The sequence below is a fragment of the Haliotis rufescens genome, unplaced genomic scaffold, assembly GCF_023055435.1.
Source record: "Haliotis rufescens isolate VD_foot unplaced genomic scaffold, xgHalRufe1.0.p SCAF_6, whole genome shotgun sequence".
Lineage (NCBI taxonomy): Eukaryota > Metazoa > Mollusca > Gastropoda > Lepetellida > Haliotidae > Haliotis > Haliotis rufescens.
The window spans coordinates 56,154,862-56,172,874 of NW_025964334.1; the positions used below are offsets into that span (position 1 = coordinate 56,154,862).

General features: G+C 45.2%; 2 protein-coding genes across 2 annotated transcripts in view; both read right to left on the minus strand.

The window, feature by feature from the left end:
• Nucleotides 1-523: 523 nt before the first annotated feature.
• On the minus strand, nt 524-2,278 carry LOC125374875 (phosphatidylinositol 3-kinase 2-like). The gene has a single exon (XM_048386558.1). It carries the CDS (start codon nt 2,276-2,278, stop codon nt 524-526), a length of 1,755 nt encoding a protein of 584 aa, XP_048242515.1.
• A 5,375-nt stretch (nt 2,279-7,653) lies between these two features.
• The window catches only part of LOC124146848 (1,5-anhydro-D-fructose reductase-like), a 22,692-nt gene continuing 12,332 nt past the window's right edge, over nt 7,654-18,013 (minus strand). The window contains exons 5-10 of the mRNA XM_046517331.2: nt 17,026-17,142; nt 14,401-14,507; nt 12,650-12,731; nt 10,876-10,959; nt 8,844-8,926; nt 7,654-7,781 (exon numbers count right to left, since the gene is read on the minus strand). Coding sequence (XP_046373287.2) covers nt 7,739-7,781; nt 8,844-8,926; nt 10,876-10,959; nt 12,650-12,731; nt 14,401-14,507; nt 17,026-17,142 — 516 coding nt within the window. The 3' untranslated portion in view covers nt 7,654-7,738. The remainder of the gene's footprint in view (nt 7,782-8,843; nt 8,927-10,875; nt 10,960-12,649; nt 12,732-14,400; nt 14,508-17,025; nt 17,143-18,013) is intronic.

The window sequence follows — 18,013 nt, forward strand, 5'->3', positions numbered from 1 at the left end:
GGCGCTTCCACGCTAAATCAGGCACAACTCACCAGAACATTTCATAATAAAACAGACAATCACACTGAATCAGACACAGGTGCCAAGCAAGACGACACAATCACACTACACCAAGAAAGGTGTATTCAAAAGACACAATCACACTAAGTCAGACACACAATCACACTAAGTCAGACAATCACATTAAATCCTGCACAGACAGCTGGTATGAAAACACACTCAGCCTAAATCAGGCACATACATCTACTAACTTTTCGACTTAAAATGAAGCTAAATCCGTCTTGTTAGAAGACACATTCACACTGGGCACATACGTCTTGTTAGAAGACACATTCACACTGGCAGTTACGTCTTGTTAGAAGACACATTCACACTGGGCTCATACGTCTTGTTAGAAGACACATTCACACTGGGCACATACGTCTTGTTAGAAGACACATTCACACTGGCAGTTACGTCTTGTTAGAAGACACATTCACACTGGGCACATACGTCTTGTTAGAAGACACATTCACACTGGCAGTTACGTCTTGTTAGAAGACACATTCACACTGGGCACATACGTCTTGTTAGAAGACACATTCACACTGGGCACATACGTCTTGTTAGAAGACACATTCACACTGGGCACATACGTCTTGTAAGAAGACACATTCACACTGGGCACATACGTCTTGTAGGAAGGCACTTTCACACTGGACACATACGTCTTGTAAGAAGACACATTCACACTGGGCACATACGTCTTGTTAGAAGACACATTCACACTGGGCACATTCGTCTTGTAAGAAGACACATTCACACTGGGCACATACGTCTTGTTAGAAGACACATTCACACTGGGCACATACGTCTTGTTAGAAGACACATTCACACTGGGCACATACGTCTTGTTAGAAGACACAATCACACTGGGCACATACTTCTTGTTAGAAGACACATTCACACTGGGCACATACGTCTTGTAAGAAGACACATTCACACTGGGCACATACGTCTTGTAAGAAGACACATTCACACTGGGCACGTACGTCTTGTAAGAAGACACATTCACACTGGGCACATACGTCTTGTCAGAAGACACATTCACACTGGGCACATACGTCTTGTTAGAAGACACATTCACACTGGGCACATACGTCTTGTTAGAAGACACATTCACACTGGGCACATACGCCTTGTTAGAAGACACAATCACTCTGGGCACATACTTCTTGTTAGAAGACACATTCACACTGGGCACATACGTCTTGTAAGAAGACACATTCACACTGGGCACATACGTCTTGTAAGAAGACACATTCACACTGGGCACATACGTCTTGTAAGAAGACACATTCACACTGGGCACATACGTCTTGTAAGAAGACACATTCACACTGGGCACATACGTCTTGTAAGAAGGCACTTTCACACTGGACACATACGTCTTGTAAGAAGACACATTCACACTGGGCACATACGTCTTGTTAGAAGACACATTCACACTGGGCACATACGTCTTGTAAGAAGACACATTCACACTGGGCACATACGTCTTGTTAGAAGACACATTCACACTGGGCACATACGTCTTGTAAGAAGACACATTCACACTGGGCACATACGTCTTGTAAGAAGGCACTTTCACACTGGACACATACGTCTTGTAAGAAGACACATTCACACTGGGCACATACGTCTTGTAAGAAGACACATTCACACTGGGCACATACGTCCTGTTAGAAGACACATTCACACTGGGCACATACGTCTTGTAAGAAGACACATTCACACTGGGCACATACCTCTTGTAAGAAGACACATTCACACTGGGCACATACGTCTTGTAAGAAGACACATTCACACTGGGCACATACGTCTTGTAAGAAGACACATTCACACTGGGCACATACGTCTTGTTAGAAGACACATTCACACTGGGCACATACGTCTTGTTAGAAGACACATTCACACTGGGCACATACGTCTTGTAAGAAGACACATTCACACTGGGCACATACGTCTTGTTAGAAGACACATTCACACTGGGCAAATACGTCTTGTAAGAAGACACATTCACACTGGGCACATACGTCTTGTTAGAAGACACATTCACACTGGGCACATACGTCTTGTTAGAAGACACATTCACACTGGGCACATACGTCTTGTAAGAAGACACATTCACACTGGGCACATACGTCTTGTTAGAAGACACATTTACACTGGGCACATACGTCTTGTAAGAAGACACATTTACACTGGGCACATACTTCTTGTTAGAAGACACGATCATGCTAAATCTGGCACATATGTCTAGTGAGAAGATGTAAACACGCTTAATCGGGGATACACGTAATGTTTATAAAACACAATCACGTTCAACCAGGACAAGACGTCCAGTAAGAAGACAATTACAACGTCTAGTTAGAAGTCACATGCACACTAATTCGACAAACACGTCTTTTGAGAAGACACAATCGCGCTAAATCCGGAGCACATGTATAGTCAGAAGACACGATCTTGCTAATATATAAATCAGGCACACATGTCTCTTGTGAGGGCACAGACACACTAACTCGGGCATGCACGTCTTGGAATTTTCAGAAAACACAATCATAATAAGCCGGGAAAAGATGGAAGATTACGATAAAGCAGCCACATGCTTCAATTAACCTTTTTGAAAACATAATCATGCTAAATCAGGCACAAACGTGTAGAAAGAAGACACAATCACGCTAAATCAGTCACAAATCTACAGAGTGTAGAAGGCACAATCACACGGGCTCAGACGTCTAGGAAAAATCACGCTTAAGCATGCAGACACGTCTAAAATCGTTCAGAATACACCATCACCCTAAAGCCGGTACAGACGTCTTGTAAAAAGTCACGATCTTGTTAATTTATAAATCAGGCAGAGATGTCTAGCGAGAGGACACAAACACGCTAAATTAACCACATATATCTAGTTAGACGACACAATCACGCTAAATCAGGCATAATACAAAAATCAGCATCAATTCAAAACGTTTTTGAAAGCATGAAATTATTAAAATATGGTTTATTAAAAAAAATGTTGTTTTTACTATTTTTCTTTCAAGACAAACACGTCAAATAATTATTTGGAATGATTTAATGAATACAATGCACAATTTAAATGACTCCGTTTCAGTAAACCTATGCAACATATACACGTTTAACACCAGCTTTCGACCAGCATGTTAAACCTCTCTAGTGTATTTAACAAATTCTGCGGCAGAAAAATGCAATTCTGCACGATTTCTGCACAAACAGGGATTTTGCTCAACATAGGTACATTTCTGCACTGAGTGGGCATTTCTGCAAAAGATTCCGCGACGGCGGAATCGCGGAATACAGCGGGGACTGAATTATTTTTCTGTCACACGGACATATCGGTCCAGAGTCAGCTGAAGGAATCTTGAGGTCGCTCTCGTTCGGTCGAATGCTGTATAAGACGTTGAGTACCAACTACGCTACTAGAAGCGCCACCACCACCAGCAGCAGCGCCGCCACCACCGCATCCCTGTCCTTCGTGTTCTTCAACGTACTCACCATATTGGTGAAACAACTCGACGAGCGTCCCATGGCCGTGGAACTATACTTGGGACTACTGATGACAGTTGCAATCGCTCTGCCTGTTCTAGGCGGAGGGCGGTGGGGTAGTCTAGTGGTTAAAGACTTTGCCCTTCTCGGCGAAGACACTGGTTCGATTCCCCACATTGTGTGAAACCAATTTATGGTGCCCCCCGTCGTAATATTGCTGGGATATTGCTAAAAACGGCGTAAAACCCAACTCATCAGGAGGATTGTTGCAGAGCAGGTTTGCTTCTATGGCCACCGTATAGGGAGGAAGATAAGTTTCACGTTAGGAAAGGACCATGTGACCGGTCAATTGACTTTGATGACTTCATTCAGACTCTCATACTCATCTCGAGCAGGGATGGAACGCTAAAGGACACCCACCTTACTACTATCTGTTCCGACGTTATAAGTTCCGACGTTCTTATTGGTTCTATCGATCGTTGCTTTTGCTTATTTACGGGACTATTCTGGGACCAACGATGCCATCTTCCCTAGGCAAGGGCGTTATCTGACTATAATAACTATTGAAACCAGGACTATCTATAATAAGTTCTGGGATCTTGGGATAATGTTTTCAACAAGGTTGAATTGGTCAACAGCATGTACAGCACTTGCCACTCAAGCTTTTAAAGCCAAAATTCCCGTTTTATCTCTTTTGAAGCGTAAGAAACATATACACATGCACAAAAGTTAAGCGCCACCATATTCATAGTCTCTTGATTTCACGTGTGGGAATCAGAAATACGAAATATGATGATGTATGACTGAATTAGGCTTCCATAGTTTCATGAACCCAAATTTGTCCAGATACCACAAGGAAAGCGTGCTTTACGTGTTGCTGCAGTTCCCCTACCCTATAAATAGTGAAAATCAGACTAGGACAGACTAGGTCCCCAGTACCTCATGTTTGTCTCCCTGTGGTGATGCCAGGACAGACTAGGTCCCCAGTACCTCATGTTTGTCTCCCTGTGATGATGCCAGGACAGATTAGGTCCCCAGTACCTCATGTTTGTCTCCCTGTGGTGATGCCAGGACAGACTAGGTCCCCAGTACCTCATGTTTGTCTCCCTGTGGTGATGCCAGGACAGACTAGGTCTCCAGTACCTCATGTGTGTCTCCCTGTGGTGATGCCAGGACAGACTAGGTCCCCAGTACCTCATGTTTGTCTCCCTGTGGTGATGCCAGGACAGACTAGGTCCCCAGTACCTCATGTTTGTCTCCCTGCGGTGATGCCAGGACAGACTAGGTCCCCAGTACCTCATGTCTGTCTCCCTATGTTGATGCCAGGACAGACTAGGTCCCCAGTACCTCATGTTTATCTCCCTGCGGTGATGCCAGGACAGACTAGGTCCCCAGTACCTCATGTTTGTCTCCCTGCGGTGATGCCAGGACAGACTAGGTCCCCAGTACCTCATGTTTGTCTCCCTGTGGTGATTCCAGGACAGACTAGGTCCCCAGTACCTCATGTCTGTCTCCCTGCGGTGATGCCAGGACAGACTAGGTCCTTAGTGCCTCATTTTGTCTCCCTGTGGTGATGCCAGGACAGACTAGGTCCCCAGTACCTCAAGTTTGTCTCCCTGTGGTGATGCCAGGACAGACTAGGTCCCCAGTACCTCATGTTTGTCTCCCTGCGGTGATGCCAGGACAGACTAGGTCCTTAGTGCCTCATGTTTGTCTCCCTGTGGTGATGCCAGGACAGACTAGGTCCCCAGTACCTCATGTTTGTCTCCCTGTGGTGATGCCAGGACAGACTAGGTCCCCAGTACCTCATGTTTGTCTCCCTGTTAAGATTCCAGGACAGACTAGGTCCCCAGTACCTCATGTTTGTCTCCCTGTGGTGATTCCAGAACAGACTAGGTCCCCAGTACCTCATGTTTGTCTCCCTGCGGTGATGCCAGGACAGACTAGGTCCTTAGTGCCTCATGTTTGTCTCCCTGTGGTGATGCCAGGACAGACTAGGTCCCCAGTACCTCATGTTTGTCTCCCTGCGGTGATGCCAGGACAGACTAGGTCCTTAGTGCCTCATGTTTGTCTCCCTGTGGTGATACCAGGACAGACTAGGTCCCCAGTACCTCATGTTTGTCTCCCTGTGGTGATGCCAGGACAGACTAGGTCCCCAGTACCTCATGTTTGTCTCCCTGCGGTGATGCCAGGACAAACTAGGTCCCCAGTACCTCATGTTTGTCTCCCTGCGGTGATGTCAGGACAGACTAGGTCCCCAGTACCTCATGTTTGTCTCCCCGTGGTGATGTCAGGACAGACTAGGTCCCCAGTACCTCATGTTTGTCTCCCTGTGGTGATGCCAGGACAGACTAGGTCCCCAGTACCTCATGTTTGTCTCCCTGTGGTGATGCCAGGACAGACTAGGTCCCCAGTACCTCATGTTTGTCTCCCTGCGGTGATGCCAGGACAGACTAGGTCCCCAGTACCTCATGTTTGTCTCCCTGTGGTGATTCCAGGACAGACTAGGTCCCCAGTACCTCATGTTTGTCTCCCTGCGGTGATGCCAGGACAGACTAGGTCCTTAGTGCCTCATGTTTGTCTCCCTGTGGTGATGCCAGGACAGACTAGGTCCCCAGTACCTCATGTTTGTCTCCCTGCGGTGATGCCAGGACAGACTAGGTCCTTAGTGCCTCATGTTTGTCTCCCTGTGGTGATACCAGGACAGACTAGGTCCCCAGTACCTCATGTTTGTCTCCCTGTGGTGATGCCAGGACAGACTAGGTCCCCAGTACCTCATGTTTGTCTCCCTGCGGTGATGCCAGGACAAACTAGGTCCCCAGTACCTCATGTTTGTCTCCCTGCGGTGATGTCAGGACAGACTAGGTCCCCAGTACCTCATGTTTGTCTCCCCGTGGTGATGTCAGGACAGACTAGGTCCCCAGTACCTCATGTTTGTCTCCCTGTGGTGATGCCAGGACAGACTAGGTCCCCAGTACCTCATGTTTGTCTCCCTGTGGTGATGCCAGGACAGACTAGGTCCCCAGTACCTCATGTTTGTCTCCCTGCGGTGATGCCAGGACAGACTAGGTCCCCAGTACCTCATGTTTGTCTCCCTGCGGTGATGTCAGGACAGACTAGGTCCCCAGTACCTCATGTTTGCCTCCTTGTAGTGATGCCAGGACAGATAGGTCCCCAGTACCTCATGTTTGTCTCCCTGCGGTGATGCCAGGACAGACTAGGTCCCCAGTACCTCATGTCTGTCTCCCTGCGGTGATGCCAGGACAGACTAGGTCCCCAGTACCTCATGTTTGTCTCCCTGTGGTGATGTCAGGACAGACTAGGTCCCCAGTACCTCATGTTTGTCTCCCTGTGGTGATGTCAGGACAGACTAGGTCCCCAGTGCCTCATGTTTGGCGAAATGAGCTTGAGGTGTTTTCACACTCTGCTCTTGCTAATAATGTTCATTTGAACCTTATAGCTCACATTATGGCACATGCTACCAACCATTCGTTTTACGTCTCATCCACAATGTTTCAGCCACACAGGTCGATGTTATAAAGCTGCAACATTGCTTACTGCGGCGTAAAACAGCGTTCTCTCGCTGACCATATAAGGTCCTAGCTATGTAATAATGGCACTCTATGCTTCTTCTGTACAAGAAATGTTTCTAGACTTCGTTATACAGATACATCTTCAATGTAAGTTAGACTCTCGGAGACTTTCAGCAGTGACTATACTGACTAAGAAACCTGAAAACGATCGAACGTCCCCAAACAATGAACTTTATTCTTTTACAGTATTGTCTCAGGAACTAAAACGCACGTAATACTTTACCAAAAACAAGTAATTTAACGTGTATTATTTTTTTTGTGAGTGAGTGAGTATTGTTTCACATTGCTTTTGGCAATATTCCAACAATATCACGGCGGGGAACACCAGAAATGGGCTTGACACATTGTACCCAATTTTGGAAACAAACCCGGGTCTTCGGCGTGACGAGCGAACTCTTTAACCACTAGGCTACCCAACCGCCCCACCAAGTCAACAAGCATAGGTGGCTGGGGATCAGCTGTAACCCGAATTCCCTACGGGATGGTATACCACGCATGAACAACCAAAGTGATCTTCCGTAGATGTTTTGTTTTATTGTATATATTAGTCATGACCGGTGTCCGTCTGGACCAGGACAATAATGAAGTATCATGTGGCTTCAGAAGGGAATTGAAAATGGATACTCCGGATGGTCGAGTGTTCTGAAACATCAAATGTCAACGTTAATCAGTGACCATGACAATATATTAAAAATTAATTTCAAAGGGATTCCTTAATGTGTCGTTTGATGATAAGGTGTGAAGATGAAGCTGTGATACAGTGACTGCGTGAATGCATCTCAGTCCGATCACCAACATAATATATAAGTTCCACGAGACGAAGGTCAAGGGGTGTACAGAAACGTTCAGCTCTTGGTGAGGTGAGGTGAGGTGAGGTGAGGTGAGGTGAGGTGAGGTGAGGTTTAACGTCGCGTCCAAGATTATTGCACTTATGTAGCGACGTGCATGCACACGTGTGTGTGTGTGTGTGTGTGTGTGTGTGTGTGTGTGTGTGTGTGTGTGTGTGTGTGTGCGTTTGTACTAGTCCGGACTAATGCCGATTTATAGTGCTAGCTCACTGAGATACCATGCCGCAGTTTAACATGAATACCCCACTCAGACACAGTATACTGACTCTGAGCCGACCAGTCCTTGTTTTAGCCCCTTAATGCCGAGCGCCAGACAGGGCGGACGCTCTACCACTAGACCACGGAGGCGGTCCTTCAGCTCGTGCAATCCACGTACGCTGTACATCCCACTAGTGACACATGTAACGGATTTACCATTGCGAGTTCACGAGTTACAAAACTTATTCTCAATGAAATATTTGTGTTGAAATCAAATCTATGTTATGGCCTACTTTCAGCATGGTAACTCGAAGTGTGAACAAGGTCAAGTACGACGTGACAGGCAATTGGCGTCACATCGAAATTAGACCTCAGTTGTTATTTGATGTCAAGTGGTTAACAGCGATGTATTTTACACGTGTAGGTTAGTTGGTTGGTTTGTTGTTTGCACTCGGCAATATTCCAGCTATATGACGGCGGTCTGTAAATAATCGAGTCTGGACCAGACCAGCCAGTGATTAATAGCATGATCATCGATCTGCGTAATTGGGATCGATGACATGCATCAACCAAGTCAGCGAGTCTGACCATCCGATCCCATTAGTCGCCTTTTACGGCTTTCAGGGTACAAGCGTTGTATTTAAAGTGGGGTACTCACATTTCCTGTCCATACACGCGGTGATCTCTGTTCAGACTGAACATTTGTTTCATCTCGGCTTCAGACAATTCAAAGTCGTACAACTGAAATGAACAAATGTAACGATATAATTAGTCTATTGTCGCCGGATTCGTAACAATGTCATTTAATTTGCTTCGTCGAGACTTGCAACAGTCACGAGTGATATGTTTGTTTGTTGTCAATATTACAGCTATATTGCGACGGTGTGTAGATATATGAGTCTGGACTCGACAACATGAGCATTGATCTAAACTTATTCCAGCTATATGACGGCGGTCTATAAATTAATCGAGTCTGGACCAGACAATCCAGTGATTGACATCATGAGCATCGATCCACGCACTTGGGATCGATGACATGTATCAACCAAGTCAGCGAGCCTGACCAACCGACCCCGTTAGTCGCCTTTTACGACAAGCATAGTCGCCTTTTACGGCAAGCATGGGTTGCTGAAGACCTATTCTACCCCGGAATCTTCACGGGTCTTATATATCGTTGAAATGGTTAGTTAGGGTTCCTGATCTCCAACTCGAGGACATTCTAACGATTAGACATCAGTGTTTGACTATTTAAACCATGTCCAACTTTCATAAAACCTTGAACTTAGAAACAATATTGTTTATTAAACTGTATTAGAAGAGTCATCAGAGGGTCCCCCCCCCCCCCCCCCCCCCACACACACACACACACCCACACACCCATGCCATACAAATTCTAAAGAAAAATCGATTGTTACAGCAAGGGTCCCAAGAGTGATCTGTCTAACTTGATAAGAGTATTGATATCTAATCTGTTAATCTGTCTGTCTGTCTGTCTGTATACAAGAGTAGTTATTGATCTGTCAAAACAATACCATAGAATTGGGTTTCGGAACTTTGAATTTGGATGTCAGGTCCATTTTTCGCAAAGATATGAGTTAGTGGATGTCACAAGTTTGGCCCGTGGAATACGCTGTAATCTGTTGAATTACCAAATGTATTTATCGATAGTTACTGAAGCTCACCTTTGACATTAAACCTATAAAATCTTATATATTGCAGCTTAACAGAATATAGATTTAAATGTTCACACAAAACATTTCCCTTCTGTTACTATGGTTACTGGTGAATATCTGTCCCGACAATCTTGTAAAACTTGCTGCCGTGGAAAAGGAAAAAAATAAAATTTTGAAAAATCCCTAAATAGCAAAAGGCACCAATTGACATCCTGGTCTCTCTCTAAAGCAAAGAACAAGATAACGCAAAGAACAAGATAATGCCAAGAACAAGTCAACGCAAAGAAAATGCTAACGCAAAGAATAGGATAACGCAAAGAACAACATAACGCAAAGAACATGAAACAGAGATGCAAAATCATCATCAAAGTTTCACCGTTGATTCTAAAGTTGCCACCCCCCTTGATTTTTAATTTAATAGAAAACAGTTTTATTTGAATCATGAAGTTTTATTTGAATCATGAAAATACAAGTTGGGGACAAGTGATACTTGCACAAATATTTGCCCCCCCCCTCTGTATAAAAAAAGTTAACTACGGCCTTGATCGAAGTATAACGTAAACTATTAACACGTGCTAACCTTGCTCAACAAACGTTAACTTGAGTTGTACCTTGGTCAACACTGGTACACCTGGTCGACCCGGGGTTGAAAGGCTTTTGACACGTGCATCTCGTTCTTTCGAGACTCGACCCGTGAAGATCCGGGATAGAATAGGTCTTCAGCAACCCATGCTTGCCGTAAAGGGCGACTATGCTTGTCGAAAGAGGCGACTAACGGGATCGGGTGGTCAGGCTCGCTGACCTGGTTGATGCATGTCTTCGAATCCAGATAGCGTAGATCGATGCTCATGATTTTAATCACTGGATTGTCTGTCCGAGACTAGATTATCTACAGGCCGCCGTCATATAGCTGGATTATTGCTGTTTGCGGCGTTAAACAACAAGCAAACTCGTCCACAATGCGGGGTTTCCAGACGAGTAGTGTCCGGAGTAGCCGAGTTTTACTGTATGACGTACCTGGAAGTTTTCCTTCAGCCTTGAGGGTGTGACGCTCTTTGGGATGACGACCAAGCCCCGCTGGAGGAGGAACCTCAGGCACACCTAAACCGTCAAAAAACAAACATTGTGATAACATGATTGCCTGTGTTAGTTTACAGCAGGTTCGATCACCGACCGCGTCATACAAAAAAGACGTTAAAAGATGGTACTTGTTGTTACCCTGTCTGGCGCCCGGCATTAAGGGGATAAAACAAGTACTGGTCAGCTCGGAGTCAGTATACTGTGTCTGAGTGGGGTATTCATGTTAAACTGCGGCATGGTATCTCAGTGAGCTAGCACTATAAATCGGCATCAGTCCGGACTAGTACAAGCAGCCACACAAACACACACACGTACATGCACGTCGCTATATAAGTGCAATAATCTTGGACGTGACGTTAAACCCCATTTCACCTCACCTCACCTTGTTAACAGCAGAAGGATAAGTGTTGTGAAGTAATGTATCAATGACTTATAACAAACGCGCCAGGAGAAAATGCTTACTATCATGAGTGAGAGAGTTGGGTTTTACTCCGCTTTTCGATAGTTTTCGATATGAGTGAAATGATGTAGGCGTTTACCAGGAGCACAGGCATAGTGCTGACAAACCTAGAATAATAATCGGGGCAAACCAGGATTCGAACCCACTATCATAAGTTTCTGGTGTACCCAAGGGACGCAACTCTGCACAGTGAATTGCGGCGCCTTAGATTATAACGTTGTAGGAGCTGTTAGTAAACTCATGTCTATGGGTGAAGATCGACAAGTCTTCAGTCTACTCGTGTCAAATTATACATACACTGATGGGCAAAAGAAACTATACCTTTCAGTTGGTTTTATAATGAAAAAATCTTAATTTAGCGATATTATATGAAAACAAATGAACTGTTCTGACACTTAGTCAGCACTCAAAGAAAATATCTACATCTTTTTATTTTTATAAAAAGAATATATTTGAAACTTTTAAAATTGACAAAAAACATGTTTCTCATGATACACAACTGCTGATCGGTATCTGAGACCTCTTATCTTTGAAAATTTGCCTTTTCGACACAAATTTACATTTCAAACAAAGTAGGGGTCATGTGGTCTTCTTTGAACCAATTTATTGTTTAACTAAATTACCCAGTCAATATTACTTTAGAGACGTTTGTGTGATTGTTAAATAGACATAATCAAATTTTTACAACAGTTCTTTCAATTTCAGTTGAATATAGAACAAAGTCGCCAACTCAGTTTGTCTTGTGACGTCGTTCAAACAATAGATTGACTTGATATCGGGAAGTGAACAATTTTGTCAAAGTTTTTGACAGCATGTTACACGATCAAAAACTTGACTTTAGGGGTAACGGGGGCTTTAGGGGAATGCAAATGCAATAACTATCACATATTTGCATATATGCATTTTAGCCGTTCTGAAAGCTGATTGGCTATTTCAAGTAATGTGATGTCACACTGCTTCACTGGTCAGAACCATAAGGTATAGCGTCATCCATTTTTAATGACGTCACAAACTGAACATAAACAAAGTCATATCAAACATCAATGACATCATATGGTATTTTCCCTACAATGAAGCACTAAAACGTGATATATGGCTATGAGTTGTCAAATCAACATTGAGAATCGCTGAAACTGCAACTATGTGAAATTTATTACACATTCTTACCTATAATTTGTTTATTGTTGTTTAACGCCGCACTCAGCAATATTCCAGCTATTTGACGGCGGACTGTAAATAATCGCCTATTACCTGCGCAGGACTTTTCCCTTTGGCGGCAGCGATGTCTTTCAAGATTGGTTGCTCGAACAACACAGGGTCGTCACTTTTCTTCCTAAAAGGGAATCAATATATTGGAGGATAAATGACCGAAGGCAGAAAGCCAGGACGGATAGAAACAAGAGAGAGTATACATACATTGTAGTTTAGATAAAATCAATGGCTGTTTAGCCAACGTCGGGTGTGGCGACCAAGGCACGGTAACCAAGCTAAAGTAACGCTAACATTTCTCCAAGGGGGTGGAACATCAGACCAATGTTAAGGACAGATAGTCTTATGAAACGATACAAGACGAACAGATAGTATTCGGGTTGTAGTATATACCCGCTTGTAAAGTATGAGTTATAATCTATCCCGCGCTTATAAGTCTATTCCCATGCACTGTCGTGTATTCCCTGTCTATAAGGGTGGGTTGTAGTCTACCCTTACACTGTGGTTTATTCCCTGTCTATAAGGGTGGGTTGCAGTCTACCCCTACACTGTAGTGTATTCCCTGTCTATTAAGGGTGGGTTGTAGTCTACCCCTACGCTGTAGTGTATTCCCTGTCTATTAAGGGTGGGTTGTAGTCTACCCCTACACTGTAGTGTATTCCCTGTCTATAAGGGCGGGTTGTAGTCTACCCCTACACTGTAGTGTATTCCCTGTCTATTAAGGGCGGGTTGCAGTCTACCCCTACGCTGTAGTGTATTCCCTGTCTATTAAGGGTGGGTTGTAGTCTACCCCTACGCTGTAGTGTATTCCCTGTCTATTAAGGGTGGGTTGCAGTCTACCCCTACGCTGTAGTGTATTCCCTGTCTATTAAGGGCGGGATGCAGTCAACCCCTACACTGTAGTGTATTCCCTGTCTATTAAGGGTGGGTTGTAGTCTACCCCTTCACTGTAGTTTATTCCCTGTCTATTAAGGGCGGGTTGCAGTCAACCCCTACACTGTAGTGTATTCCCTGTCTATTAAGGGCGGGTTGTAGTCTACCCCTACACTGTAGTGTATTCCCTGTCTATTAAGGGTGGGTTGTAGTCTACCCCTACACTGTAGTGTATTCCCTGTCTATAAGGGTGGGTTGTAGTCTACCCCTACACTGTAGTGTATTCCCTGTCTATTAAGGGTGGGTTGTAGTCTACCCCTTCACTGTAGTGTATTCCCTGTCTATTAAGGGTGGGTTGTAGTCTACCCCTACACTGTAGTGTATTCCCTGTCTATAAGGGTGGGTTGTAGTCTACCCCTACACTGTAGTGTATTCCCTGTCTATAAGGGTGGGTTGTAGTCTACCCCGTCACTGTAGTGTATTCCCTGTCTATTAAGGGTGGGTTGTAGTCTACCCCTACACTGTAGTGTATTCCCTGTCTATAAGGGTGGGTTGTAGTCTACCCCTACGATGGGTCTATTCCCTGTCTATAAGGGTGGGTTGTAGTCTACCCCTACGCTGTAGTGTTTTCCCTGTCTATAAGGGTGGGTTGTAGTCTATCCCTACGCTGTAGTGTTTTCCCTGTCTATTAAGGGTGGGTTGTAGTCTACCCCTACACTGTAGTGTATTCCCTGTCTATAAGGGTGGGTTGTAGTCTATCCCTACGCTGTAGTGTATTCCCTGTATATTTAGTATGGGTTGTAGTCTACCCCTACACTGTAGTGTATTCCCTGTCTATAAGGGTGTGTTGTAGTCTATCGCCTTCCTGATACGGGTGGATGCGGGTCTCTGTAGCATCACTCAAGGGAGGGTGGTATTACCATGGCCTATTGGGGCTCCCGAAGGGAGCGTAGGCTGTGACCGTTAGTCCCCGTTCCCGGCAGAAGTCGATAAGCCTTGCGTTACTGAACAAGGGGTTCACCTCGATCTGGAAGGAGACACACACCAGGATGAGTTTTACATGTACACGTCTTCTTTCGGTGATTAAAAAACTGGATTCCACAAGAAATCTTAATCTACGACGGGGAAGGGGGTAGTTGTCTGATGGCATGGCAACAAAAATAAAAATTAAATGACTTTTCTTTGACTAAGGGACTGCTAATTTATTGAGTTGATAGGGGGGCGGAGATTAAAGGAGTGTGTGTTTTATGATGCCCTCAACAAAAAATGGAGGTCGCCAAATCTTATCACTACTATATTAGGCCGAGGGGGCATTAAAAATGGCACAGATTCACTTTTATCAAATAACACAATTGTTAATTGGAACACGCACATCATTGACATTATTGAGGGACTGGTCATTTTCTTAGGCAGGTGTGGTGTGGTGTGGCAGGCAAAGTGTCATCCTCGCATCCTTGTTTCAAAGAGAAAGAAAAACCCACACCCACGAGTCAGTGTATGTTTACCTGGATGTTGCACGGCTTGATGCGAGTCCTGTCAGTTATGTGTATGTTTACCTGGATGTTGCATGGCTTGATGCGAGCCCTGTCAGTGATGTGTATGTTTACCTGGATGTTGCACGGCTTGATGCGAGCCCTGTCAGTGATGTGTATGTTTACCTGGATGTTGCACGGCTTGATGCGAGCCCTGTCAGTGATGTGTATGTTTACCTGGATGTTGCACGGCTTGATGCGAGCCCTGTCAGTGATGTGTATGTTTACCTGGATGTTGCACGGCTTGATGCGAGCCCTGTCAGTGTTGTGTATGTTTACCTGGATGTTGCATGGCTTGATGCGAGCCCTGTCAGTGTTGTGTATGTTTACCTGGATTTTGCACGGCTTGATGCGAGCCCTGTCAGTGATGTGTATGTTTACCTGGATGTTGCACGGCTTGATGCGAGCCCTGTCAGTGTTGTGTATGTTTACCTGGATGTTGCACGGCTTGATGCGAGCCCTGTCAGTGTTGTGTATGTTTACCTGGATGTTGCACGGCTTGATGCGAGCCCTGTCAGTGATGTGTATGTTTACCTGGATGTTGCACGGCTTGATGCGAGCCCTGTCAGTGTTGTGTATGTTTACCTGGATGTTGCATGGCTTGATGCGAGCCCTGTCAGTGATTTGTATGTTTACCTGGATGTTGCACGGCTTGATGCGAGCCCTGTCAGTGATGTGTATGTTTACCTGGATGTTGCACGGCTTGATGCGAGCCCTGTCAGTGTTGTGTATGTTTACCTGGATGTTGCACGGCTTGATGCGAGCCCTGTCAGGGATGTGTATGTTTACCTGGATGTTGCACGGGTTGATGCGAGCCCTGTCAGTGTTGTGTATGTTTACCTTGATGTTGCACGGCTTGATGCGAGCCCTGTCAGTGATGTGTATGTTTACCTGGATGTTGCACGGCTTGATGCGAGCCCTGTCAGTGTTGTGTATGTTTACCTGGATGTTGCACGGCTTGATGCGAGCCCTGTCAGGGATGTGTATGTTTACCTGGATGTTGCACGGGTTGATGCGAGCCCTGTCAGTGTTGTGTATGTTTACCTGGATGTTGCACGGCTTGATGCGAGCCCTGTCAGTGATGTGTATGTTTACCTGGATGTTGCATGGCTTGATGCGAGCCATGTCAGTGATGTGTATGTTTACCTGGATGCTGCACGGCTTGATGCGAGCCCTGTCAGTGTTTTGTATGTTTACCTGGATGTTGCACGGCTTGATGCGAGCCCTGTCAGTGTTGTGTATGTTTACCTGGATGTTGCACGGCTTGATGCGAGCCCTGTCAGTGTTGTGTATGTTTACGTGGATGTTGCATGGCTTGATGCGAGCCCTGTCAGTGATTTGTATGTTTACCTGGATGTTGCACGGCTTGATGCGAGCCCTGTCAGTGATATGTATGTTTACCTGGATGTTGCACGGCTTGATGCGAGCCCTGTCAGTGATGTGTATGTTTACCTGGATGTTGCACGGCTTGATGCGAGCCCTGTCAGGGATGTGTATGTTTACCTGGATGTTGCACGGGTTGATGCGAGCCCTGTCACTGATGTGTATGTTTACCTTGATGTTGCACGGGTTGATGCGAGCCCTGTCAGTGATGTGTATGTTTACCTGGATGTTGCACGGCTTGATGCGAGCCCTGTCAGTGAAGTGTATGTTTACCTGGATGTTGCACGGTTTGATGCGAGCCCTGTCAGTGATATGTATGTTTACCTGGATGTTGCACGGCCTGATGCGAGCCCTGTCAGGGATGTGTATGTTTACCTGGATGTTGCACGGCTTGATGCGAGCCCTATCATGGATGTGTATGTTTACCTGGATGTTGCACGGCTTGATGCGAGCCCTGTCAGTGATGTGTATGTTTACCTGGATGTTGCACGGCTTGATGCGAGCCCTGTCAGTGATGTGTATGTTTACCTGGATGTTGCACGGGTTGATGCGAGCCCTGTCAGTGATGTGTATGTTTACCTGGATGTTGCACGGCTTGATGCGAGCCCTGGCAGTGATGTATATGTTTACCTGGATGTTGCACGGCTTGATGCGAGCCCCGTCAATCACTCTCTGCACCTGTTTGCTGTTGAAGTTAGAGATGCCGATATTCTTTGTCAGTCCTGCATCCTTCGCATCTTCCATACCCTGAGTGAGCGGATGTTACAGTGTTACAGAGTTACAGAGTTACACTGTTAAATAGTTAAAATGTTATCGTGCTAGTTACGATGTTACATGGTTCTAAAGTTCAGTTACAGTACAGTACACTACGGATAAAACGAACTCAAAGGGACCGGTAATTTTAGTTCGTTATAACCGTAGTTCGTTATAAGCATGTATACAACATAACTACAGCAATTAGTCGGGACAAAAAAGTAAGTTCGCTATATCCGTCAGTTCGTTATAAGCGTGTTCGTTATAAACGTAGTTTACAGTATTATAGAGTTACAATTACAGATATACATGGTTACAGATTAGCTATTCTACAGCTGCAGAGGTCGTGTTACAGTCTTGTAGAGTTACAGATGTTACAGATGTTAGAACTGCTGTGTTAGAGTGTCACACTGGTAAGTAAGTTGTCAGGATGTTGTTTAGAATTGCATCCCTTAACCACCCCAACTCTTGTACTGTACCATTGCTTTGTTTATTTGTTTCCTTATTTGTTGTTTCACGCCACACTCAGCAATATTCCAGCTATATGACGGCGGTCTGTAAATAATCGAGTCTGGAGCAGACAATCCAGTGATTGACATCATGAGCATCGATCTACGCAATTGGGATACGATGACAGGCATCAACCAAGTCACCGAGCCTGATCCCCGATCCCGTTAGTCGCCCCTTACGACAAGCAAAGTCGCCTGTTACGGCAAGCATGGGTTGCTGAAGACCTATTCTACCCCGGATCTTCAAATGCCATTCCCATTGCTCATCTTCTGTCACGGGTATGTATAATGTACCAGTCTTACTGGGTCCATCACGTTACGGGTGGAGAGGGTAACTGTCACAACGATACCCAGCA

Coding starts and splice junctions, on each gene's coding strand:
- LOC125374875 (XM_048386558.1), bottom strand. CDS start 2,278: ATGATCGTGTCTTCTAACAAGAAGTATGTGCCCAGTGTAAATGTGTCT.